At 43.5% G+C, this 27,153-nt stretch overlaps 1 protein-coding gene across 50 annotated transcripts in view; it reads left to right on the plus strand.

Annotated features, from left to right (window-relative positions):
- Positions 1–27,153, plus strand: part of LOC104006655 (protein FAM153B) — a 79,129-nt gene that overhangs the window by 7,148 nt on the left and 44,828 nt on the right. For 24 of the 50 annotated variants that reach the window (XM_063810948.1, XM_054685336.2, XM_063810923.1 and 21 more), the window contains 2 exons: positions 2,260–2,315; positions 25,648–25,791. The exons of 3 other annotated variants lie outside the window; for them this stretch is intronic. In XM_063810948.1, the coding sequence (XP_063667018.1) occupies positions 2,260–2,315; positions 25,648–25,791 (200 nt within the window). Of the gene's footprint in view, positions 1–1,294; positions 1,481–2,259; positions 2,316–9,522; positions 9,554–13,193; positions 13,388–23,375; positions 23,530–25,647; positions 25,792–27,153 lie in introns of those variants that run through there. 23 more of the 50 variants (XM_054685320.2, XM_063810942.1, XM_063810947.1 and 20 more) reach the window with 8 other exon arrangements.

Consider the following 27,153-nt stretch of genomic DNA (forward strand, 5'->3'; position numbering starts at 1 on the left):
GAAATTCTGGGTTGAAAATTCTTTTCTTTAAGAATGTTGAATATTGGCCCCCACTGTCATCTGGCTTGTAGGGTTTCTGCCGAGAGATCCGCTGTTAGTCTGATGGGCTTCCCTTTGTGGGTAACCCGACCTTTCTCTCTGGCTGCCCTTAACATTTTTTCCTTCATTTCAACTTTGGTGAATCTGACAATTATGTGTCTTGGAGTTGCTCTTCTCGAGGAGTATCTTTGTGGCGTTCTCTGTATTTCCTGAATCTGAACGTTGGCCTGCCTTGCTAGATTGGGGAAGTTCTCCTGGATAATATCCTGCAGAGTGTTTTCCAACTTGGTTCCATTCTCCCCATCACTTTCAGGTACACCAGTCAGACGTAGATTTGGTCTTTTCACATAGTCCTTGGAGGCTTTGCTCATTTCTTTTTATTCCTTTTTCTCTAAACTTCCCTTCTCGCTTCATTTCATTCATTTCATCTTCCATTGCTGATACTCTTTCTTCCAGTTGATCGCATCGGCTCCTGAGGCTTCTGCATTCTTCACGTAGTTCTCGAGCCTTGGTTTTCAGCTCCATCAGCTCCTTTAAGCACTTCTCTGTATTGGTTATTCTAGTTATACATTCTTCTAAATTTTTTTCAAAGTTTTCAACTTCTTTGCCTTTGGTCTGAATGTCCTCCCGTAGCTCAGAGTAATTTGATCGTCTGAAGCCTTCTTCTCTCAGCTCGTCAAAGTCATTCTCCATCCAGCTTTGTTCCGTTGCTGGTGAGGAACTGCGTTCCTTTGGAGGAGGAGAGGCGCTCTGCATTTTAGAGTTTCCAGTTTTTCTGTTCTGTTTTTTCCCCATCTTTGTGGTTTTATCTACTTTTGGTCTTTGATGATGGTGATGTACAGATGGGTTTTTCGTGTGGATGTCCTTTCTGTTTGTTAGTTTTCCTTCTAACAGACAGGACCCTCAGCTGCAGGTCTGTTGGAATACCCTGCCGTGTGAGGTGTCAGTGTGCCCCTGCTGGGGGGTGCCTCCCAGTTAGGCTGCTTGGGGGTCAGGGGTTAGGGACCCACTTGAGGAGGCAGTCTGCCCGTTCTCAGATCTCCAGCTGCGTGCTGGGAGTACCACTGCTCTTTTCAAAGCTGTCAGACAGGGACATTTAAGTCTGCAGAGGTTACTGCTGTCTTTTTGTTTGTCTGTGCCTTGCCCCCAGAGGTGGAGCCTACAGAGGCAGGCAGGCCTCCTTGAGCTGTGGTGGGCTCCACCCAGTTCGAGCTTCCCGGCTGCTTTGTTTACCTAATCAAGCCTGGGCAATGGCGGGCGCCCCCCCCCCAGCCTCGCTGCCGCCTTGCAGTTTGATCTGAGACTGCTGTGCTAGGAATCAGCGAGACTCCGTGGGCGCAGGACCCTCCGAGCCAGGTGCGGGATATAATCCCGTGGGGCGCCGTTTTTTAAGCCGGTCCGAGAAGCGCAATATTCGGGTGGGAGTGACTCGATTTTCCAGGTGCGTCCGTCACCCCTTTCTTTGACTCGGAAAGGGAACTCCCTGACCCCTTGCGCTTCCCAAGTGAGGCAATGCCTCGCCCTGCTTCGACTCGCGCACCCACTGACCTGCGCCCACTGTCTGGCACTCCCTAGTGAGATGAACCCGGTACCTCAGATGGAAATGCAGAAATCCCCCGTCTTCTGCGTCGCTCACGCTGGGAGCTGTAGACCCGGAGCTGTTCCTATTCGGCCATCTTGGCTCTTCCCGCTACAAGTTTCTTCTGTACATAGGAAAACAAGCCTTTGCGTTTCTGGTATAAGAATTTAAATTAAAAGAGGAATGAAACTGTTTTCTATCCACAATATGTATGAGGATGTTTTTTATACTGCTGCTTGAAGTTTAAGTTGCTGATTCCTTTTTAAATAGATAATTTGGTGGTAAGTCCTATATTTTAAAAATGTGTATGCCCGTTACCCTTCAATTCCATTATACTAAAATACCCTTGGGAAATAGAGATACATGCACTTTGTTTTTCACAGCACTTATTTTAAAAAGAACCCATAGAATGGATCTTATACGTAAATTTCAGTTGCATCCATAGGATGCAATAATACGTGACCATCGAAGGTCACAATAGATATAGAAGTACGTTGATGTGTGAAGATGTATTTTGTTATAGCCAGCGAGGAAAAAAGAATCAGTTTGATTATACATTTACCAAACATCAAGAATTTAATATGGTAGCTTTTATTTCAGTATTAAAATAGCAATTTTATTTATTACTTTTTTATATACAGAATTCGACACCAAATTTTGGAACTTAAAAAGAAGATTCTTAAAACTTACAATCCAGGTAAGACTTCTGATAGTGAATTTCTCATTTCTCGTGGTGGTCCTACTCTTGGTTTAAAAAAATTAAGATGTAAGATTAAGGTAGTTTTGAAGGAAAAGAAAAGTTTAAAAAGATGTGTAAATTGCATGTATATATACATATATACATACGTGTAAATTAGTTTCTTAATTTAACTTCTTTAGTTTGGAATTAAGAGTTATTTAAGAAGGTAGTTGTAGCTAATTTATAATCTCAAACAGTATTATCTGAAAAAAAATCATTTACTTAATTATGATCCCGAAAATCCTATATAATATTTATGTTTTCTCTATAGTCACATTGTAACAAATTGGACTTGTTATACATATGGCTCTTCTAGTTCATTTTTATAATAAGTTGTTTACTTTTATAATAAATTGTTTCTATTTAGTAAATACATAATTACAGTTGACCCATGAATAATGTGGGGGTTAGGGGCTCTGATTCCAGTGCAGCTGAAAATCTAAGTATAAGTTTTGATTTTCCCAATTTAGCTACTAATAGCCCACTATCGACTGGAAGCCTTCCTGATAACATAAACGGTCGATTAACACCTATTTTATTTGTGCTGCATTATTATATACTGTGTTCTTACAATAAAGTAAGCTAGACAAGTGAAGCTGTTCGAAAGAAAATCTGCAGGAAAAATATATTGACTTTTCATAAAGCGTAAATGGATCCTCACAAAGGTCTTCATCTTTATCATCTTCAGGTTGTTTAGGCTGAGAAGGAAGAGAGGTTGGTCTTGCTGTCTCTGGGTTGCAGAGGCAGAAGAAAATCTGCATATAAATGAACTCCTGCAATTCAAACCCTTGCTGTTCAAGGGTGAACTGTATTACCTGTTAATTTGTGTCACTAAGAAAGTATCTTTAGAACTGGGAACTCAACAATCCCTTTCTCGTAGAATAAATAAATGGCAGTAAGAACTGTAAAAGTGAACCAGTGTGCACCCATACGAATAGGAGATTATTTTTTGAAGATACCTACTGAGTGCAGAAGACAGAAAAGCAATTCCTTTGTGAGAAGCACAAGTTATGTTACATATTCTTACATAAGCAAAATGGTTTTATCTGTCATAGTTTACACACACACGTGCACATAGACACATGTGCGTTCAGGTGCACACACACACACACGCACACAAAGTTAAAAGTCCTGCTGATTCTTAATGACCAAATCCACTGCTTGCAAGGAGTAGTGGATAACACAGCCTACAGCTTGGATGCAATTCTTTTGGCTTTTTGACTTGTTCTGTGATGAACTGCCTTGAATGGGTCAACCATGTTTTAGTCTTATGAGAAATGAAAAGATTAGGGGCAAGTAAAAGGAACTCTATGATCAGTAGTTATACTATATTCAATGGTTATGCTTTTTTCCAGTTATACAAGTTACTTGAATGATGCACAATTAATTTATTATCATTATTATAAGAGATGGGCTCTCTCTCTGTTGCCCAGGCTAGAATATGGTGTCTATTCAGTGGTACAGTCATAGCTCACTGTAGCCTGGAACTTCTGGGCTCAAGCAGTCGTCCCAGCTCATCCTCCTGAGTAGCTGGAATTGTAGCCATGTGTAGTTACATCTAGCTGGATACACAATCATTTATTTATTTATTTATTCATTCATTTTTATTATTATTATTTTTTGAGACAGGTCTCCCTCTGTTGCCAGTACTGGAGTGCAGTGGTGGGATCTATCTTGGCTCCCTGCAACTTCTGCATTCTGGCCTTAAATGATTCTTTCACCTCAGCCTCCCAAGTAGCTGGGACTACAGGCATGCACCACCACGCTTGGCTAATTTTCCTTTTAAGGTTTTTTTTTTCCTCACTATATTGCCCAGGCTGGTCTGGAAGTCTGGAACTTCTGGGCTCAAGTGATCCTCCTGCTTCGGCCTCCCAAAATGCTAGGATTTTACGGATGTGAGCCACCACACCTGGCCTGCACAATTATTATAAAAAGGAATTAAGCCCAGTTGAGTTGCAGAAAATTGACCACCTTTTCATTTTTTTTTCTTGAAACATTCATATTGTAGAACATATTGTCAATCATCAAGATTCCCTATTTTTTATTCTGGTAAAACTAGGATTGCTGCTTATTTCCCATTATTTTCTAACAATTGCTTCACTTATTTCTTTTATGGCTTTAATCAGTTGAATATAGAAATACAAGAACCTCCAAGTCAAATATCAAGGAAAGAAAAGAAAAACAGATTAGGGAAAGCTATTCTGTGAAATAACCACCTGATTATAGTCACGTACATCATGTCAACTTAATAAAAACCCTATATAATGCATTTGTGACAAGGGTTCCCAAGACCACCCCCAGGTTTGGTGATTCACTAGAAGGACTCACAGGATTCAGCAAATAATCATATTCAGATCTTTAATTGATTACAATGAAAGGGTACAAGCAAAATGAGAGGGAAAAGGTGCATGTGGTGGTCAAGTCTGGAGGCAACCAGGCACAAGCTTCCAGAAGTTCTCTCCTGTGGAGTTCCCAGGATCTGCTTAATTCTCCCAGCCTCACATTTTGACAACCCATGTGCAGTGATGTCTACCAGTCCCAGAATCTCATTAGAGACTCGGTACCCAAGTGTTTTTTATGGAGGTTACTCTCCCTCACATGTACCCACATTCCGACTCTCAGAAGGAAAGCAGCTGCTCAGAAGTAACCGCATTGTTTCTATCAACACTTTAGACACAGTGACCAGTCTTAGGGCATGGTGGGAACCCTCCCAATTCCAATTTCCTAAACAACAGCCAAGGGCCAGGCTTGCATGCGGGTCTTTCTAAGGACGGCAGTCTCTCGCCTGCTATATGAAATCTTTCCTGCACAACAGTTTTAGCCCCAACTTAACTTTTGGTGCTGTTTTAAAATTTCATTTTAACAGCAAATAATATTATAAGATAAGGTAACCTGGTACTAGTTTCTGTTGCATGATCCATCCTGTGTTGCAATGCTGGCTACCTTTTTGACTTCTGGTGACTCACAGGTATTTGAATGGAAGTTACCATAGCAATATTAAGCAATTATAATCTGTCCTTCTTATCTCTTTAACCTTTCAGTGAAAGTGTTAAATTGAATAAGCATAATAATTTCTGAGTTAAAATTAGAATAAAAATGGTCTTTTATTTTGATTATGTGAATCTAGTTTTCATGTCGTGCTAAATCCCTGTTTAGAGTTAGGAAATAAGATATTCAATCATTTTATCAATATTTTCTTGCCTAAGCTTGCAATTGAATTTATTTGTTTTATGCATTTTCTATACTGCGATTTGAGAAATCATGCCCACATGCTGTTACTTTGGTCTTTAATGATCTCCAATTTTTAGGGTTACCACTGTGTCCTGCTTAAATATATCATAACAGATTCAGTGAATATCTTTTATTTTTTATTTTTGTTCTGGAAATCCTGGGATGCATAGACAGTGAATATGTTTTTTAAATCAATAACTCTATTTCTTATAGCAGTTTTAGGTTCACAGCAAAATCGGAGGAAGGTACAGAGATTTCTCCTCTGTTCCATGCCTCCCACACATGCACGGCCTCCCCCATGATTAGTATTTTCCACCAGAGTGGTACATTTGTTACAACTGATGATCCTACATTGACACATTATAATCACTCAAAGTTCATAGCTGACATCAGGCTCCATTCTTAATACTGTACATTCTGTGAATTTGGACAAATGTATAATGACATGTATCTATTTATTATAGATAGAACAGTTTCACTGCCCTAAAAATGCTCTATTCTATGCCTGTTCATCTCTCCCTTTCTCCCCAGCAGCTGCTGGAAACCACTGATGTTTTATCTGTCTTCATAGTTTTACTTTTTTCAGGAGAGTCATGTAGTTGAAATAATACAGTGGCTATCTTTTTGAATAGTTAAAAAAGTAAAGTTCCATGGTAATTGAATGTAGTCATTTAAGATGTTCTTTGTCCTTTTGTTTTTCTTTAGCTTCTTTGTCATTGTAAGGTCTGATGACATATGCTTTACATACTTAGGAAACATGATTTGTATAGGCCTTTGCCACATAATGGAAAGGGTTGAGGAAAATGACACCATGCAATACCACACAGCACAAACTGGAGCATCTTGCTCCAGTGAGGTGGGTCCAGATAGACTCCCTAGCAATGGAAGGGGAGAAGCTCAAGAGGTTGTACTTTAAAAAACTGGAATCACAAAGTCTTTCATACTTACCTTGGGTTGGAAATAAGACCAGGCAGTGAATGTTATAGGTAAATACATATGTTCCTCACTGATCCTCTTCCTTTGAGGGATGAGTTTGAAAACAGTCTGTGTTATGATGACATGACTCACCTGCAACTAGATTCTGTGTCGTGAGGGACGGCAGTTTTGCTTTATGTGAGGTGGAAAAGAATTTTTTTCTCCTACTAGGGAAAGGGGCAAGCATTGGAACATTCTGGCAGCAAGAGGGCATTGATAGTTTTCTTTCTGTATATTTTTCACATCATATAGTACTGCCTGGCAGCCTGGCACACCTCGCCGGTGTTTCTTAAGCTTCTCTCTGAATGTGAGGCGTGGTTCCGAGTGGATAAGCTCTTAAAGGAGTGATCTTTCCAGTGGTTCTTTCCGTGGGAGGTAAAATGGCAGGTGAATTTGGGCCTTGTTATACGTGGGGCAGAGTATATAGCTACAACTAAGGAAACCACCCAGCACCTTCCCCAGAAGAGTAGTATCCAGAGTAACACGTTGAGCTCTCTTGAGCTCTTCTCCACTGGCAGCTGGAAAGCTTTTGCAAGGATCCCTGTTGCTGGTCTGATTCCTACGTTCTGCTGGCTTCTGGTGATAGGGTGTTTTATTCTAAACCGAAAAGTTTTAACTGAAGAGCTAGAGAGGCTGTGTTGTGTTACAACAAAATAAGTGCAGTAGTTCCCCGTTAACTATGGGGGATAACATTCTAAGACACCCCCAGTGAATGCCTGAGACCACAAATAGTACTGAATCACCCACTGGTTTTTCCGACACATACATAACCATGATAATATTTAATGTATAAATTAGGCACAGTAAGAAACGAACAATAAAATAACAAATTATACTGTAATAAAAGTTACTTGAATGTGGTCTCTTGAAATATATTGTACGGTTCTCACCCTTTTTTTTTTTTTTTGGGACGGAGTCTCGCTCTGTCGCCCAGGCTGGAGTGCAATGCTGTGATCTCGGCTCGCTGCAAGCTCTGCCTCCTGGGTTCACACCATTCTGCTGCCTCAGCCTCCGGAGTAGCTGGGACTACAGGCGCCCGCCACAAAGCCCGGCTAATTTTTTTTTTTTTCGGATTTCTTTAGTAGAGATGGGGTTTCACCGTGTTAGCCAGGATGGTCTTGATCTCCTGACCTCGTGATCTGCCCGCCTCGGCCTCCCAAATTGCTGGGATTACAGGTGTGAGCCACTGCACCCGGCTGGTTCTCACCCTTTTTCTTGTGATGATGTGAAGTGATACAATGCCCGTGTAATGAGATGAACTGAGGTGAATGACGTGATCCTAGATCGTCAGGCCTTGATGTTGGCGGCGGGCTACAGGAGGAGACCGTGTTGATGACTCACGGGTGGACAGCATGTGCGGTGTGGGTGCGCTGCAGGACGATTCACATCCTGGGCTGGATAGAGGGTGCTGACGGTTTCACTGTGCTTCTCGGAATGGCACACTAAAACTTATGACCTCTTTATTTCTGGAGTTTTCCGTGTATATTTTTGGAATACAGTTGACTATTAGTAACTGTAACCACAGAAATCAAAACTGCAGATGTAAAATCTCTGGATCTTAACTCATTTGTTGGGTACAATTCTTAAAATCCTTAGGATTTCCAAAGTGATGTTTTTTTGTATGCTAATGATCCATGGCTGGAAACCCCTAGGTAGCTTCAGGATGGGAACTGGTCACCATCCTGAAGACGTGATTGATTAGAGTGTTGAGATCTTCTGTCTCATTCAGGAGACTCTGGAGAGGAGAGAAGAGCTGAAGGTTGTCAGTCACCAAAGGCCAGTGATTAATCAGTGATGCCAATATAATGAAGCTTTCATCAAGACCCAAAGTGACTGGGCTTGGAGAGCTTCCAGATGGCTGAATGCATGGAGGCTCCTACAGGGTGGTGTGTCCTGGGAGGGCATGGAATCTCCGTGCCACCTCCCCCATACTTTGCACTATGCATCTCTTCATCTGTATCTTTTGTAATGTCATTCATAGAAAACTGGTAAATGTGTTTCCCTGAGTACTTTGAGCTACTCCAGCAATTCAATTTAACCCAAAGAGGGAGTCCTGGGAACCCCAATTTGAAGACAGTTGGCCAGAAGTTCTGGAGTTTCAGACCTACGACTGATGTAGGGAGGCAGTTTCATGGGACTGAGCCCTTTACCTGTGCAATCTGATGCTATCTGCAGATAGAGTGTGAGAATTGACTTAGAGGATGCCCAGTTTGTGTCATCTGCAGAAATGATTGCTTACTTGTTGGTGGAGAAAAACCCTCCACACGTTTCGTCACAGGAGACTTCTTTGTTGATGATTGTTGCTGTGACGTGACAGCAGAGAAAAACAGGTCAAAGGTGTCTTTTCCACACATCCAGTGGACAAGGGGTACTACTGTATACTCTGTTTGAACTGCCCGTCATGTTTTGGTCCTGAAATCATGCTCTTTGACACTGTTCATTCATCACACCTGTTCTGCTAACAATACCATTTTTAGTCAATCTCACAGGGTTTGGCTAGGATAACTTGTATACTGCGGTTCACTTGTAGATATCAAATTTTATAAATGTATTCTTCTTTGCATTTAATAAATACAAAGTAAGGGAAGTAAGAGTTCTTACTGCATTAATTATCTACTAATAGGTATAATTAATATTAATTCTAATAAGGTCCCGGTTATGCTCCCAAAGGAATGCTTTATAACAAAGCATCAGTCCTATGCTTTAAAAAAAGAAAAGAAAAGAAAAGAAAAAAACATGGTCTGAAGTCTGCACACAAGTGTGCATAACTTTTTTGTGAAGGTAGAGTCTTGCTGTTTCCCAAGCTGGCCTCAAACTTCTGGGTTCCTCAAGTGATCCTCCTGCCTCAGCCTCCCAAGTAGTTGGGAATACAGGCATGTATCACTGTGCCTTCTTATGCTTTTAATATTCTATACAATTATTATTGATTTATAATGCAGTATACCTTTTTCTTTAATAGATTCTGGGAGTTCTGATGAATATACAGTCAGGTAGGATTTTACAGATTTAAAAAATTATGTTAACTAAGGAAATCTAGATGGAAGAGATTCATATCTGTTGAGTATTGTATTCTGGGCTAAACCCCTATTGTGTGCTATGCATTTATCATCCCATAAAGCCATCGCAACATCTGTGTTCTTATAACCTACTGTTTATTACATAGGCAACTGTGGTTTAGAGGTTGATTAATTGGCTCATGACCCCGTAGTTAACAAAGTAGCTGACCCACAGTTAAACCATCAGCCTGTCTGGCTTCCAGATCCCTTATCTTGCTCCTCAGCATAGATTGATAGAAATCTGTGCAGCACTTGGATCAAGGTATACGTCTGAATCAGATTAATTTAGACAGTCAAATCTAGTTGTATGTTAACTCTCATTTAAGGTTATTGTTAGAAATGTGGTTAGTCCAGAGTTTCTCCTAATAAATTTGACAGTTTCAGTGGTAGCCAATATCTTATTTTACCATCAAAGGCTTTAGGGCAAAGTAAAGGTTTGGCCATAGGATTATAATTTTACAAAAGCAAGATTAGACAAGTCTCAGAAATTATTTGACTTCCCAGTTTGGTTTTCCCTTTAGGCTAGTACTTCTGCTTACTTCCATAATACTTTTTTTTAGACTTTTTCCTTTTTCCATGACATTTCTATAATCCTGTCTTGATGTTGTAAAACTTTCTTCTCTGCTTTTCTTGGTCTTTCTTTTGTTATATTATTTTTTCAAAATCTGCTGACTATGTATTCCCAGTTTTCTTATAGACAGAATCAACAGCACATAGAATTACAGAATTTTAAGGAATCATAGGACAAATTAAAATAACCTCTAGTACTTTAACCTGTGTTAAACATTCGGTCAAGTGTTTCTCTAGATAGAGAACGTGAGACTCAAAGAGATCAGGATAGTTTTTTTATATATAGGAAGTGGCAGAAAGGAGATTTCAGCTCATTTTAAAGCTCAGTACTTGTCTTTTTTTTTTTTTATCCTATTGGCATGTTTTTCTGTTTGTCTTTTGTTTTGTTTTGTTTTTTTGAGACAGTCTCTCTCTGCTGCCCAGGCTGGAGTGCAGTGGCACAGTCTTGGCTCAATGCAACCTCTGCCGCCCGAGTTCAAGCGACTCTCCTGCCTCAGCCTCCTGAGTAGCTGGGATTACATGCACTTGCCACTACACCCGGGTAGTATTTGTATTTTAAGTAGAGGTGGGGTTTCAGCATCTTGGCCACGCTGGCCTTGAACTTCAGACCTCGATCCACTCGTCTCCACCACCCAAAGTGCTGAGATCACAGGCAAGAGCCACGACGCCCGGTTTGGCATGTGTTTTAATAATACAAAGTAGGGCGGGGCACAGTGGCTCACAACTGTAGGTCCTCATTTGCATGAGCTAAGTTTTTCATAGCAATCAAAAGCAAAGCAAGCCCAGGTGTTCGCCATTCTCCTTAATGGCATCAAGCCCAGGATTTGAGAGCCATTTTCATTGGCCCCAGACGACCTGTTCATACCTGTCTTCATCGGGCCCAGCTCGGGGCTTCGAAGCTGGCTTCATCCAGGCCTGCAAAGGTGTTCACAGTGGGCCTCATCTAAGCCAGCCAAGGTGTGTTCTCTTACCATCCACACGATAGCCAGCCCAGATGTCCATAGCCATCCTCATCGAGGCCAGCCAGTTTGTTCACACTCGTGCTTATTGGGGCCAGCCACCTTCATAGAGCTCATCTCAGGTATTTACAGGTATCCTCACTGGGGCCAGCCCATGTGTCCACAGCTGTCCTCAGTGGGCATAGCCCGGGTGTTCATAGTTTTCCTCACTGGACTTAATCCAGGTGTTCCGAGCAATTCACATGGTCCCAGGCCAGGTGTTGACAGGTGTCCTCAATGGGGACGGCCCAGATGTTCACCGTTGTCTTAATTAGGCCAAGTGCAGATGCCCATAGCTGCCTCACAGGGCTCAGCCAAAAGGAACAAGGCTGTTCTCCTGAGCCCACATCAGGTATTTATAGCTTTCCACATTGGGGTCAGCCCAGGTGTTGGTAGCCATGCATTCTGGGCCAATCCGTTATTCCAAGCTGTTTCCTTGGGCCCAGCCCAGGTGTCCACAGCCATCCTCATTGGTCCAGCACAGGTGTTCAGAGCTATCCTCCTTGGCCCCAGGCCAGATGTTGACACTCGATCTGACTGGGCCCAGACCGGGTATGCAAAGCTGTCTTAACTAGGAGCAGCCCATGCTTTCACAGCGGTCTTCACTGGTGTCAGCCAGGTTTCTCAGAACTGTCACTTGGCCGAACCTTGGTGTACATTGCCATCCCCATGGAGCACAGCTCAGGTATCCATAGCCGTCCTCACTGGGGCCAGCTGAGGTGTTCCCAGCCATCGTCATTTGTCTCAGTGCAGGGGTTCACAGCTGTCCTCATTGGCTGAGCCTAGTTGTTCCTTGCAATCATTACTTGAGCAAGACCAGGTGTTCATGGCTGTTCTAACTGGGGGCGAGCCCAGAAGTTAATAGTGCTCCTCATCTGGGCCAGCCCAGGCATTCACAGCCATCCTCATCATGATCAGTTTCAGTGTTCAAAGCTGTCCTCCTGAGGCCAGCCTGGTTGTTCACTGCTGCTTTTACTGGGCCCAGCCCAGGTTTTCCCAGCTTCCCTCACTGGGGCTAGCGCAGGTGTTCACAGCTTTCCTCATTGGGCCCAGGCCATGGGTTCATAGCCATCTTCATCAGGCAAAGCCAAGGTGTTCACAGCCATTTTTTCCGGGTCCAGCCGAAGTCGCCCTCACTTGGGCCCAGCCCAGGTGTTAATAGTCGTCATCAGTGGGATTAGCCCAGTTGTTCACAGCATCTTTCTAGGGCTGAGTTTAGGTGTCAAGAGCCATTCATCTTGGGCCCAGCCAGCTGTTCATAGGCATCCTCATGGGGACAGGCCCAAGTGCTCACAGTGGCTCTCACTGAAACCAGGGCAGGTGTTTTTGGCTGTCTTCATTGGGCCCAGCCTAGACATTCATAGCTGTGCTCAAGGCGACCAGCCACGATGTTAACAGCTGTCTTCAGGGCAATCGTCCCCGGTGCCACAGCTGTCCTTATTGGCTTAGCCCAAGTGTTCTCAGCTGCTCTCGTTGGACCCAGGCCAGGTGTTCACAGCTGTCCTCACTGGCCCAGCCCAGGTTTCCATAGCCACCCTCACTGGGCCCAGCTCAGGGCTTCACAGCTGTTTACTCTGGGCCAAGTCCAAACACTCCAAGCTGTCCTTAGAGGGCCCAGCCAAGGCGTTCACAGCCGTCCTCATTGGTAGCTAGCCCAGCTGTTAGTCCTTGTCCTCAGTGGGCCAGACCAGTGTTCACAGACATCCTTATTGGGCCAGCCCAGGAGTTCCATGCTGACCTCGCTGGGCCCTGCCTAGCCCTTCATAGCTGTCCTCACTGGGCCCAGGCCAGGTGTTTGCAGCCATCCCCATCAAGGTCAGCCCAGGGGTTCACAGCCTTCCTTGTTTGTATGAACTCAGTTTATTATAGCAACAGTTTTTGATGGCTGTCAATATCAAGGCAAGCCCAGGAGTTCACGCTACCCCTCAGTAACATCAAGCCCAGGATTAAGAGCCATTTTCACTGGCCCCAGGCCACCTGTTCATAGCTGTCTTCATTGTATCCAGCCCAGGGCTTCCCAGCTGTCTTCATCCAGGCCTGCGTGGGTGTTCACAGTGGTCCTCATCTAAGCCAGCCAAGAAGATCCCTGTCATCCTCGTGACAGCCAGCCCAGATGTCCCTAGCCGTCCTCATCAAGGCCAGCCAGTTTGCTTACACGTGTGCTAATTGGAGCCAGCCACCCTCATAGAGGCCATCCCAGGTACCGACAGCCATCCACGCTGGGCCCAGCCCAGGTGTCCACACCTGTCCCCATTGAGCCTAGCCCTGGTGTTCATGGCTTTTGTCACAGGACTTCTCCCAGTTGTTTCCAGCAGTTTCCATGGTCCCAGGCCATGGTTTCACAGACATCCTCAATGGGGACAGCCCATCTGTTCACCGTTGTCTTAATTAGGCCCAGTGCAGATGTTCACACGTGTCTTCCTTTGGCTCAGCCAAAATGAACAGAACTCCTGAGCGCATACCAGCGGTTTCTAGCTGTCCACATTGGGGCCAGCCCAGGTGTTCGTAGCCCTACGTTCTGGGCCCATCCCAGTTATTCCAAGCTGTCCTCTTGGGCCTAGCCCAGGTGTCCACAGCCATCCTCCTTGGCCCCAGGCCACATGTTCACATGCCATCTCACTGGGCCCAGAGCAGCTATGGAAATTTTTGCTCTTGAAGTTGAGGTCTGTTTTAATTGAGGTTTCTGAGGTTGTATAGCAGTGTGCAGATGCAGGTGACTTGTGCCCCAGCACTGGGCTGCCTGGCTGTGCCCTGGGCTTGTGTGACCTTCAGTCTGTGCTGGGCTGGAATCTGCTCTAGAGGTTTCCAGATTTCTTTTTACCCTCCACCCCAACAGACCCTCAGGCCTTTTTGTGCTCACTTCCCAAGCTCCCCTTGGACTCTGCTCCGGAGTCCATGTCAGCCCCGCCTGGGACCTTGACTGCCACGTCACCCACATTGCTCCTCTCAGCCTGTGATGACGATATATCCAGACCCCTTTCTGCCCCAGAGCTGCAGTGGGTCTCAGAGGAGCCCAGCTTTACCCCACAGTCTACCCTGGGAAGGTGGAGACACATCTGATACTGTCACTGCAGGGGGTGCCCCATATGGCAGCTGCTCCGCCAGGGCTGCCCTGACCCATCCCCAGCTGTAAGTCCCATGTCACTGGTGTGCATAGGCACTCACCTCTTTAACTTTGTCACGTCCACATTCTTAAGTGTTTGGTGGCACCAGGACCCGGCAGGGCTGAGGGAAGGACCCCTCGAAGCTCAGTTAGTTCTCTATGTCCAGCAAGGATGAGTGTGAGGCCCCGAGCATCGAGCATCGGGAAAACCACGTCAGGTGTTCCTCCCAAGCAGGTGCCCATTGCAGTGCCTGCCCCTGCCGGAGGGCACTGCCTGAGCTAAATCCCCCGTCTCACCTTCCCAGACCTTCACCTGGTTTCAGGGCTCCTCAGCCACCCGCATATCGCTGAAATGTCAAAGAGCTTGTGAGGAAGCTTCTGGGGCACCTGCCTTCTAGAGGAGGCTGAGGGCAGCTGCGGATGGTTATTTATGGGGATGTTTTTGGCCTGGGCCACAAGCAGGTGGGTAAGTGGCACAGGGATGGCAGCTTAAGGTGCCCCGGCTTCTCTGCATGGCTGTCACTGAGCAGAGGAGTCCGGGCCTGCCAGCAGGTTCCATCCTAGCTTATTCTCTGTGTGTCCTCAGTTGGGGTACCTACCCTGTCTCTGCCTCAGTTTCCTCCTCTGTGAGACAGTGATCCTAACAGGCCCTACCTCTGACAGTGGTTTTGATGAAGTACGCGATGTGGGTGAAGCACCTGGAGCTGGCCCACTCACAAAGAACGCATCACGGACTCTCAAGGTTAATGTTGAAAAGGGGCTGGGGTGGGGCAAAAGCGGGCAGGCCATTTCAGCTCCAGGTGCCTGGGCTGACAGATTGGATTAAATTAGCATGTGCGTTGCTGAGTGCACAGGGGACAGTTGCCCAGGCCAGAGGCATCAGGGTCAAAGCTGGTGATGCCTTGGCCTCATCACCCCAGGCTAGGGCCAGTGCATGATGTAGTCGGCCAGGGGAGGGCTCTGGAGCCCTGCAGCCGAGGGGGCCTGGTGACCCTCACAAGGTCATTCACAGGCCACTAGGATGGCCTGCCCTTTTCCGGCCAGGTCTCACTCTAGGAAAAAAAAAATTGATTGTAACCTCGTTGGCAGTTTCCTTTGCATAGAAGTGGGAATTCGCTGCTAGCGAGGCTGGTGATGAACTCCGCCAAAGCTGGGAAATCTCGTTTGAGCAGGAGCGCCCATTATCTTGGCCAAGCTGCTGCAGCTGGGCTGAGCGGGTGTGGAAGTGTGGGTGGTAGTCGTGTAAGTTCTCCAGCCAAGCCCAAGTTCCTCTGCAGACCTGTGCATGACGGCATATCCAGATGATTCCAACCTCCTGCTGTGGATTCAGTCCCGCTTCATAAGACTTCTCTGCAGTCCCCAGACATCAACAAGGACCAATAAGCTATCTTTTCTGTGTCTTACCTGAATTCTTGTCCCTGTGAAGCATTAGCAAATTGAAATGTTTGTTTTCTACCAGCATTTGGGGGTATTAGTTTTTTTTATTTAAAAATAATGACAGTAAAGACATCAGGAATAACACACTTGTAGGACATTCACGAGGTACAGAAGAATGCACACCGAAATCTGGACTTGTCTTTTCCTCTTCTGTAGCCTGCCAGCTTCTGCCTCTGGAAGTAACAACTGTTAAGTTTCTGCACATCTTTCCAGATTTATTAATTGAACAATCATATAGCACTGACACCGTGACAAAGCTTTGTCAAAGGACTTTGGCTACCAGTGTAAAAGACTCATTTCTTTTCATTTACTGTGAACACTTAGGTGGCACCAGGAAGGAAAGCCTTATGCTCATTCCTTTTTATTCTTCCTAACATATTCTGTTTTTAAAAATGTCTTTTCCAGGGGCTGGGCACAGTGGCTCACGCCTGTAATACCAACACTTTGGGAGGCCGAGGCGGGTGGATCACTTGGTCAAGAGATCGACACCATCCTGGATAACACGGTGAAACCCTGTCTCTACTAAAAATACAAAAAATTAGCTGGGCACAGTGGCGGGCGCCTGTAGTCCCAGCTACTCGGTAGGCTGAGGCAGGAGAATGGCATGAACCTGGGAGGCAGAGGTTGCAGTGAGCCGAGATCGTGCCACTGCACTCCAGCCTGGGCGACAGAGCGAGACTCCATCTCAAAAAAAAAAAAAAAAAAAAAGTCTTTCCCAATTTGGCATTAAGAGATATAAATCTGTGGTCTAGTATTTTTTAATTGAGTTTTCTCACTCTCTCTCATATATGTGTATATATATATGTGCACACCTGCCCTACTTTCTATTCAGTTGTTGACAATTAAAATTCTCCATTTACACAGGTAATATGTGTTCCTTCCCAAATTCTGTTAACCACCCCTTCAATTAGATAATTCCTGAAAAAAATTGCAACATCTATGTTAATGCAATTTTTTTTGTTTTTTTTATTTTTTATTTTTTGTTTATTATACTATAAGTTTTAGGGTACATGTGCACAACGTGCAGGTTTGTTACATATGTATACATGTGCCATGTTGGTGTGCTGCACCCATTAACTTGTCATTTAACATTAGGTATATCTCCTAATGCTATCCCTCCCCCCACCCCCCACCCCACAACAGGCCCCGGTGTGTGATGCTCCCCTTCCTGTGTGCATGTGTTCTCATTGTTCAATTACCACCTGTGAGTGAGAACATGTGGTATTTGGTTTTTTGTCCTTGATATAGTTTGCTGAGAATGATGGTTTCCAGCTTCATCCATGTCCCTACAAAGGACATGAACTCATCATTTTTTATGGCTGCACAGTGTTCCATGGTGTATATGTGCCACATTTTCTTAATCCAGTCTATCATTGTTGGACATTTGGGTTGGTTCCAAGTCTTTGCTATTGTGAATAGTGCCACAATAAACATACGTGTGCATGTCTTTATAGCAGCATGATTTATAATCCTCTGGGTATATACCCAGTAATGGGATGGCTGGGTCAAATGGTATTTCTAGTTCTAGATCCCTGAGGAATCGCCACTCTCTCTTCCACAATGGTTGAACTAGTTTACAGTCCCACCAACAGTGTAAAAGTGTTCCTATTTCTCCACATCCTCTCCAGCACCTGTCGTTTCCTGACTTTTTAAAGATCACCATTCTAACTGGTGTGAGATGGTATGTCATTGTGGTTTTGATTTGCATTTCTCTGATGGCCAGTGATGATGAGCATTTTTTCATGTGTCTGTTGGCTGCATAAATGTCTTCTTTTGAGAAGTGTCTCTTCGTATCCTTTGCCCACTTCTTAATGGGGTTGTTTTTTCTTGTAAATTTGTTTGAGTTCTTTGTAGATTCTGGATATTAGCCCTTTATCAGATGAGTAGATTGCAAAAATTTTTCTCCCATTCTGTAGGTTGCCTGTTCACTCTGATGGTAGTTTCTTTTCTGTGCAGAAGCTCTTTAGTTTAATTAGATCCCATTTGTTAATTTTGGCTTTCATTGTCATTGCCTTTGGTGTTTTAAACATGAAGTCCTTGCCCATGCCTATGTCCTGAATGGTAATGCCTAGGTTTTCTTCTAGGGTTTTTATGGTTTAAGTCTAACATTTAAGTCTTTAATCCATCTTGAATTAATTTTTGTACAAGGTGTAAGGAAGGGATCTAGTTTCAGCTTTCTACATATGGCTAGCCAGTTTTCCCAGCACCATTTATTATATAGGGAATCCTTTCCCCATTTCTTGTTTTTGTCAGGTTTGTCAAAGATCAGATATTTGTAGATATGTGGCATTATTTCTGAGGGCTCTGTTCTGTTCCATTAGTCTATATCTCTGTTTTGGAACCAGTACCATGCTGTTTTGGTTACTGTAGCCTTGTAGTATAGTTTGAAGTCAGGTAGCATGATGCCTCCAGCTTTGTCCTTTTGGCTTAGGATTGACTTGGCAATCCAGGCTCTTTTTTGGTTCCATATGAACTTTAAAGTAGTTTTTTCCAATTCAGTGAAGAAAGTCATTGGTAGCTTGATGGGGATGGCATTGAATCTATAAATTACCTTGGGCAGTATGGCCATTTTCACAATATTGATTCTTTCTACCCATGAGCATGGAATGTTCTTCCATTTGTTTGTATCCTCTTTTATTTCATTGAGCAGTGGTTTGTAGTTCTCCTTGAAGAGATCCTTCACATCCCTTGGAAGTTGGATTCCTAGGTATTTTATTCCCTTTGAAGCAATTGTGAATGGGAGTTCACTCATGATTTGGCTCTCTGTTTGTCTGTTATTGGTGTATAAGAATGCTTGTGATTTTTGTACATTGATTTCGTATCCTGAGACTTTGCTGAAGTTGCTTATCAGCTTAAGGAGATTTTGGGCTGAGACAATGGGGTTTTCTAGATACACAATCATGTCATTTGCAAACAGGGACAATTTGACTTCCTCTTTTCCTAATTGAATACCCTTTATTTCCTTCTCCTGCCTGATTGCCCTGGCCAGAACTTCCAACACTATGTCGAAGAGGAGTGGTGAGAGAGGGCATCCCTATCTTGTGCCAGTTTTCAAAGGGAATGCTTCCAGTTTTTGCCCATTCAGTATGATATTGGCTGTGGGTTTGTCATACATAGCTCTTATTATTTTGAGATACGTCCCATGAATACCTAATTTATTGAGAGTTTTTAGCATGAAGGGCTGTTGAATTTTGTCAAAGGCCTTTTCTGCATCTATTGAGATAATCATGTGGTTTTTGTCTTTGGTTCTGTTTATATGCCGGATTACGTTTATTGATTTGCGTATGTTGAACCAGCCTTGCATCCCAGGGATGAAGCCCACTTGATCGTGTTGGATAAGCTTTTTGATGTGCTGCTGGATTCGGTTTGCCAGTATTTTATCGAGGATTTTTGCATCAATGTTCATCAGGGATATGGGTATAAAATTCTCTTTTTTTGTTGTGTCTCTGCCAGGCTTTGGTATCAGGATGATGCTGGCCTCATAAAATGAATTAGGGAGGATTCTCTCTATTTCTATTGATTGGAATAATTTCAGAAGGAATGGTACCAGCTCCTCCTTGTACCTCTGGTAGAATTGGGCTGTGAATCCATCTGGTCCTGGACTTTTTTTGGTTGGTAAGCTATTAATTATTGCCTCAATTTCAGAGCCTGTTATTGGTCTATTCAGAGATTCAACTTCCTCTTGGTTTAGTCTTGGGAAGGTGTATGTGTCGAGGAATTTATCCATTTCTTCTAGTTTTTCTAGTTTATTTGTGTAGAGGTGTTTATAGTATTCTCTGATGGTCATTTGTATTTCTGTGGGATCGGTGGTGATCTCCCCTTTATCATTTTTTATTGCCTCTATTTGATTCTTCTCTCTTTTCTTGTTAGTCTTGCTAGCAGTCTATCAATTTTGTTTTTGTTGATCTTTTCAAAAAACCAGCTCCTGGATTCATTGATTTTTTGAAGGGCTGTTTGTGTCTCTGTTTCCTTCAGTTCTGCTCTGATCTTAGTTATTTCTTGCTTCTGCTAGCTTTTGAATATGTTTGCTCTTGCTTCTGTAGTTCTTTTAATTGTGATGTTAGGGTGTTAATTTTAGATCTTTCCTGCTTTCTCTTGTGGGCATTTAGTGCTATAAATTTCCCTCTAACACACTGCTTTAAATGTGTCCCAGAGATTCTGGTATGTTGTGTCTTTGTTCTCGTTGGTTTCAAAGAAGATCTTTATTTCTGCCTTCATTTTGTTATGTAGCCAGTAGTCATTCAGGAGCAGGTTGTTCAGTTTCCATGTAGTTGAGTGGTTTTGAGTGAGTTTCTTAATCCTGAGTTCTAGTTTGATTGCACTGTGGTCTGAGAGACAGTTTGTTATAACTTCTGTTCTTTTACATTTGCTGAGGAGAGCTTTACTTCCAACTATGTGGTCAATTTTGGAATAAGTGCGATGTGGTTCTGAGAAGAACGTATATTCTGTTGATTTGGGGTGGAGAGTTCTGTAGATGTCTATTAGGTCTGCTTGGTGCAGAGCTGAGTTCAATTCCTGGATATCCTTGTTAACTTTCTGTCTCGTTGATCTGTCTAATGTTGACAGTGGGGTGTTAAAGTCCCCCATTATTAATGTGTGGGAGTCTAAGTCTCTTTGTAGGTCTCTAAGGACTTGCTTTATGAATCTGGGTGCTCCTGTATTGGGTGCATATATATTTAGGACAGTTAGCTGTTCTTGTTGAATTGATCCCTTTACCATTATGTAATGGCCTTCTTTGTCTATTTTGATCTTTCTTGGTTTAAAGTCTGTTTTACCAGAGATTAGGATTGCAACCCCTGCCTTTTTTTGTTTTCCATTTGCTTGGTAGATCTTCCTCCATCCCTTTATTCTGAGCCTATGTGTGTCTCTGCACATGAGATGGGTTTCCTGAATATAGCACACTGATGGGTCTTGGCTCTTTATCCAATTTGCCAGTCTGTGTCTTTTAATTGGAGCATTTAGCCCATTTACATTTAAGGTTAATATTGTTATGTGTGAATTTGATCCTGTCATTATGATGTTAGCTGGTTATTTTGCTCGTTAGTTGACGCAGTTTCTTCCTGGCCTTGATGGTCTTTACAATTTGGCATGGTTTTTCAGTGGCTGGTACCGGTTGTTCCTTTCCATGTTTAGTGCTTCCTTCAGGAGCTCTTGTAGGGCAGGCCTGGTGGTGACAAAATCTCTCAGCATTTGCTTGTCTGTAAAGGATTTTATTTCTCCTTCACTTATGAAGCTTCGTTTGGCTGGATATGAAATTCTGGGTTGAAAATTCTTTTCTTTAAGAATGTTGAATATTGGCCCCCACTCTCTTCTGGCTTGTAGAGTTTATGCCGAGAGATCAGCTGTTAGTCTGATGGGCTTCCCTTTGTGGGTAACCCGACCTTTCTCTCTGGCTGCCCTTAACATTTTTTCCTTCATTTCAGCTTTGGTGAATCTGACAATTATGTGTCTTGGAGTTGCTCTTCTCGAGGAGTATCTTTGTGGCGTTCTCTGTATTTCCTGAATCTGAACGTTGGCCTGCCTTGCTAGATTGGGGAAGTTCTCCTGGATAATATCCTGAAGAGTGTTTTCCAACTTGGTTCCATTCTCCCCGTCACTTTCAGGTACACCAATCAGACATAGATTTGGTGTTTTCACATAGTCCCATATTTCTTGGAGGCTTTGTTTGTTTCTTTTTATTCTTTTTTCTCTAAACTTCTCTTCTCGCTTCATTTCATTCATTTGATCTTCCATCACTGATACCCTTTCTTCCAGTTGATCGAATCGGCTACTGAGGCTTGTGCATTTGTCACATAGTTCTCATGCCATGGTTTTCAGCTCCATCAGGTCATTTAAGGACTTCTCTGCATTGGTTATTCTAGTTAGCCATTCATTTAATCTTTTTTCAAGGTTTTTAACTTCTTTGCCATTGGTTTGAACTTCCTGCTTTAGCTCGGAGAAGTTTGATCATCTGAATCCTTCTCCTCTACTTGTCAAAGTCATCCTCCATCCAGCTTTGTCCCGTTACTGGTGAGGAGCTGCGTTCCTTTGGAGGAGGAGAGGCACTCTGATTTTTAGAATTTTGAGTTTTTCTGCTCTGTCTTTCCCCATCTTTGTGGTTTTATCTACCCTTGGTCTTTGATGATGGTGAGATACAGATGGGGTTTTGGTGTGGATGTCCTTTCTCTGTTTGTTAGTTATCCTTCTAACAGCCAGGACCCTCAGCTGCAGGTCTGTTGGAGTTTGCTGGAGGTCCACTCCGGACCTTGTTTGCCTGGGTGTCAGCAGTGGAGGCTGCAGAACAGCGAATATTGAGGAACAGCAAATGATGCTGCCTGATTGTTCCTCTGGAAGTTTTGTGTGAGAGGAGTAGCCGGCCATGTGAGGTGTCAGTCTGCCCCTACTGGGTGGTGCCTCCCAGTTAGGCTACTTGGGGGTCAGGGACCCACTTGAGGAGGCAGTCTGTCCGTTCTCAGATCTCAAATTGTGTGCTGGGAGAACCACTACTCTCTTCAAAGCTGTCAGACAGGGACATTTAAGTCTGCAGAGGTTTCTGTTGCCTTTTGTTTGGCTATGCCCTGCCCCCAGAGGTGGAGTCTACAGAGGCAGGCAGGCCTCCTTGAGCTGCGGTGGGCTCCACCCAGTTAGAGCTTCCCAGCCACTTTGTTTACCTACTCAAGCCTGGGCAATGGCAGGCGCACCTCCCCCAGCCTTGCTGCAGCCTTGCAGTTTGATCTCAGACTGCTGTGCTAGCAATGAGCGAGGCTCCATGGGCGTAGGACCCTCCGAGCCAGGTGCAGGATATAATCTCCTGGTGTGCCGTTGGCTAAGACCATTGGAAAAGCGCAGTATTAGGGTGGGAGTGACCTGATTTTCCAGGTGCCATCTGTCATCCCTTTCCTTGGCTAGGGGAGGGAATTCCCTGACCCTTTGCACTTCCTGGGTGAGGCAATGCCTTGCCCTGCTTCGGCTCACACTCGGTGCGCTGCACCCACTGTCCTGCACCCACTGTCCGACAATCCCCAATGAGATGAACCCGGTACCTCAGTTGGAAATGCGGAAATCATTCGTATTCTGCATCGCTCACGCTGGGAGCTGCAGACTGGAGCTGTTCCTATTCGGCCATCTTGGCTCCACCCCCTATTAATGTAGTTTTTGTGCTTCATTAATGACCCATTTGATTTAATAGTTCTTAAAACTTAAAACTTGTGATGAATCAACAGTGATGGAAAGTTGTACTGAATCATATCTTTTTTAATTACTATGAATTATATTGTTAGAGATTGGCTTTAAAATTGAAGTTACACTAATGCATTTTAAATGTAATTTGGAGCTAGTTTAGAATTGTTGAAGCTAGGACTCTCTGGTGACTCAGGAATAGTAGAAATTGGTAGGGAAGGCATTTCACATCAAGCCTGGAATCTCCCTTTGTTCTCAATGTATTAGCTTTTCTTATCTTTACCCTGAAATTTTCACTATCAAATATATTTGAGAGGCAAATCTTTTTCCTCCTTTAATGTTTGTTGCATACACATAGAATAATACTGTGTGTCTGAGATTCAGTTTTTGAAATGAAACACGGAGTCTAAGTGACCCCTTGTCGATGTGACAATGGACTGGTCTAGATCACAGCAGTTGGGCCCCATATTGTGACATGGATGCTTGCGAAAATTCTACTGTGACCTGTTGCTGAGGTGATCTGATGATATAGGTCTTGCCTTTCATTTTAACTGCCATTCTGGCAACTGAACGTTGGCAGTAAACGCAGCTTAGTTGTCTCAGAGGACTCACAATGGGATGTGTTTATAGTTGTTTCCTCGAAGGTATGTATGTTCATTTCCATCTTCTGACTGCAATTTCTTCAGATGAGCCAGTTTTCCTGTACGTTAAATGTCATTCTGATTGTTTTTTATTTCCCCAGCTCCTATTTGTCTACAGATTTATAAATATGTTTCAGAGTTTTATTACTCAATTTGTGTTTTTTTATTCTTCTATCAAGATTTTTGCCTCAAATACTTTTCTCTAGAAAATACACTGTTTCCAATGCCAATTTTTTTTTTTTTTTTTTTTTTTTTTGGAAGAGTCTTGCTCTGTTGCCTAGGCTAGAATGCAGTGGTGTGATAATGGCTCACAGCAACCTCCACCTCCCAGGTTTAAGCAATTCTCCTGCCTCAGCCTCCTGAGTAGCTGGGATTACAGGCATCCGCCACCACGCCTGGCTAATTTTCGTATGTTTAGTAGAGACAGGGTTTTACCATGTTGGCAAGGGAGGTCTTGAACTCCTGACCTCCTGATCCACCTTCCTTGGCCTCCCAAAGTGACGGGATTACAGGCATGAGCCACAGTGCCTGGACTTTTCTTTTTTTTTTTTTTTTGGCAGAGTCTCATTCTGTCACCCAGGCTGGAGTGCAGTGGCACAATCTCAGCTCTTTGCAACCTCTGCATCCCAGGTTCAAGTGATTCTCCTGCCTCAGCCTCCCAAGTAGCTGGGACTACGGGTGCCTGCCACCATGCCTGGCTAATTTTTGTATTTTTAGTAGAGACAGGGTTTCACCATATTGACCAGGCTGGTCTTGAACTCCTGACCTTGTGATCTGCCCACCTTGGCCTCCCAAAGTGCTGGGATACAGGTGTGAGCCACCACACCCGGCCTCCCCCGCCACACACACTCTTTCATAGACTAGATACAGAATAAACTGCTGAAAAATCCACTGGGGGGCCACATTTTCAGTTAATTCCCATTAATTGCTTCTTCAGAATGGTTCAGTTGAAGGGAAGTTTATTCTTGGCACAGCCATCAAGTGGTAGTTAGTTTGGAATGTCCTAAGTTCCGAACTACCTTGGGGGCCAAGCAGAACTTGGTCCCTTGCTGTGGTCAGTTGGTCATGGAGGGGTGCTCACTGCCAGACAGCTGACAATACAGGGCAATGGGTAGGATGACCAGACATTTGAATTTGTTCCTCAGAGAGGCTTCGTTTGCAGGAAAGTGCCATATTTTAGCCCAGGAGTTAAAACCTAGAGACAGGAGTTTTGTTTTGTTAAATGATTTGGCTTTTTTCTGGACTCACCACCTCTTCCAAATACATCAACCTTCCTGAAGAGCCCTTGGTGCAGGAGGATTGAGAAAGGGAGTGGAAAGAGCTCCAGGTTCAGGGTCCAGGCCATGATTTAGAGGCCTCAGGTATTCAGGGATCTCTGTCCCCAGAAAACCAACCAAATTCTTGTCCCAGATCTATCATTCGTCAGTGTTGTGACCCTAGGCAGGTCGCTTCAAATCTCTTCATTTCACTTCCCTGAACCGTCAACTCTGAGTGGCAGCCCCTGCTCTGCCCATCTCTCTGGGCCGATGTGGGCATCACAGGAAATTCAAACAAAAACTTTTCACGAGTTCTAAAGCATGAGACCCGTGTCAAGAATGAAAAGAATTTTAGCCTCCACTGCCCTGGAGTCCCCCAAGTGGCTTCTCTATTAACCACTACCAAGGGCCTGGCTTATTCTTCCAGACATGAAATAATTGAACACTTTATGGCACTTAGGAAGCACCCGTTTTAAGGCTTTAGGTCCATTTAACTATTCTTACCCTGTTAACATAACGTAGGCCATTAGGAGGCACAGAGGGATCTATAGAACTTCCTCAGGTTCTAGCAGCTTCTCAGAAGTCCCTGAGCTCAGATCCTATGCTCCGGACCCTATGCTCTTGGTCACTCCAATCTACTACCTTTCTGTAATGTCTCATCTCAATACAGGCATTTGCCTGCACACTTATACGTGCAACCCACAGTGCAAGTCTTTCTGAAGCCCAACTCAGATTCAGGGAGCTTTGCTCTGCAGATGATGAACAATGGAATCAAACATTTAAGCTGTGAATAAATAATTACTCATTTCTCTGATCTTTTGCGGCAAGACACCAACACCTGTCTTTATTTTAATTCATTTCCCAGTGTGTTGTGACGAGGATCAAATAGTGTATCCTAAGATGCCAGGGGAATCCACCGTCTGCCACCGCGAGCGTGAGAAGCCAATCACCTATCACTGGCATCACTGGCATCCCGGCCATATATACCCTAGAATTGCATCAATGGAAGGTGTTGTGGAAATTCAGTCATTCAGTTCATTCATGATATGGTTTCTAGATTCTTCAGTGTCTCATATTTCAGACAATTATAAAATTGCGATGCTATATTCTTTATTTCATGTGTGCATATTTAAATGTGTTAAGTCAATCACTAGTGCTACAACCAGAGGAGTAAAGGTGTATTTCCATTCCAGATTTGGGTTTACTTTTAATAGTAAATAACATCTCAGTGCAAATTGTAGACATTTTGCTGATTGTTAAAACATTAATTAAAAAGGATCTTTTTCTGAGACAGTGTTGCCAGGTTTGTAAAGTAATGGACATCACTTCAAACTGTTTGGAAGTAACCGAAAAATGGAGGAAGTGGCAACAAAAATTTCCATATACCCACCTTCCTCAGTGTTTTTTGGTGATCCCATCTTTGTGAGTGTGATAACGCTCGTAACAATGACTGAGCCAATAGTGATACATTCTTATGAACAGAAATCTAGGGTTAGCATCAAGGTTCACTCTGTGTTGTCCAGCCTATGGGTTTTGACAAACTGACAATGTCTTTTGTCACCCTGACGGAATAATTTCACATCCTAAACATGACCTGAGCTGCATCTACTAATTCCTCTCCTTTTCTGAGGATTCCTGACAACTATGGATGATTTTACTGCCTCTATAGGTTTCCTTTTCCAGAATTTTATAGAGTTGGAATCATAGAGTATGTAGCTACGTATAACTAACTTATTTTACTTAGCAATATACATGTAAGATCTTTTGTATCGTTTTGAAGCTTAACAGCTTAATAATTCTTATCAGTGAACAATAGTCCATTGGTTTCATCGAACAGGGTTAGTTGGTTCACTCACTGCCTGAAGACCATCTCAGCTGCTTCCAATTTGGGTAATTATGAATAAAGCTGCCCACATTCTTGTGCAGATTTTAAGATGAACATAATTTTCTAATTTAGCTGGGTAAATATGTAGAATTTGGATCACTTGCTGATAAGACTATGTTTTCCATTGTGTTAGGCAGAATTCACCAGTACAATTATGTGAGCATTTTTTTTTAAAGTTATTACTTCCTGATTAAATTCTATAATGATAGAGGCCTACTCAGATTATCTGTCTCTCCTTTGGGTGGTTATGGTAGTTTCTCCCTTTGAAGGCATTTGTCCATTTCATCTAAGCTAGGAAATTTGTGGGTGTAGACTCTTGAATCTGACAAGTTGCCTGCTTGGTTCTCATCAAAGGCTACTGTGCTTCCTGTCATTCCTACTCTCAAACTTTTCAATAGACTTTCACTCCTGCACTTAAAAAATTGCAGGCATAGATTTGTTGAAAGCATTCTGTGATTATTTTCTTAATGATCATGGGATCAGCAA

Source organism: Pan troglodytes, chromosome 4 (assembly GCF_028858775.2).
Source record: "Pan troglodytes isolate AG18354 chromosome 4, NHGRI_mPanTro3-v2.0_pri, whole genome shotgun sequence".
Taxonomy (NCBI): Eukaryota; Metazoa; Chordata; class Mammalia; order Primates; family Hominidae; genus Pan; species Pan troglodytes.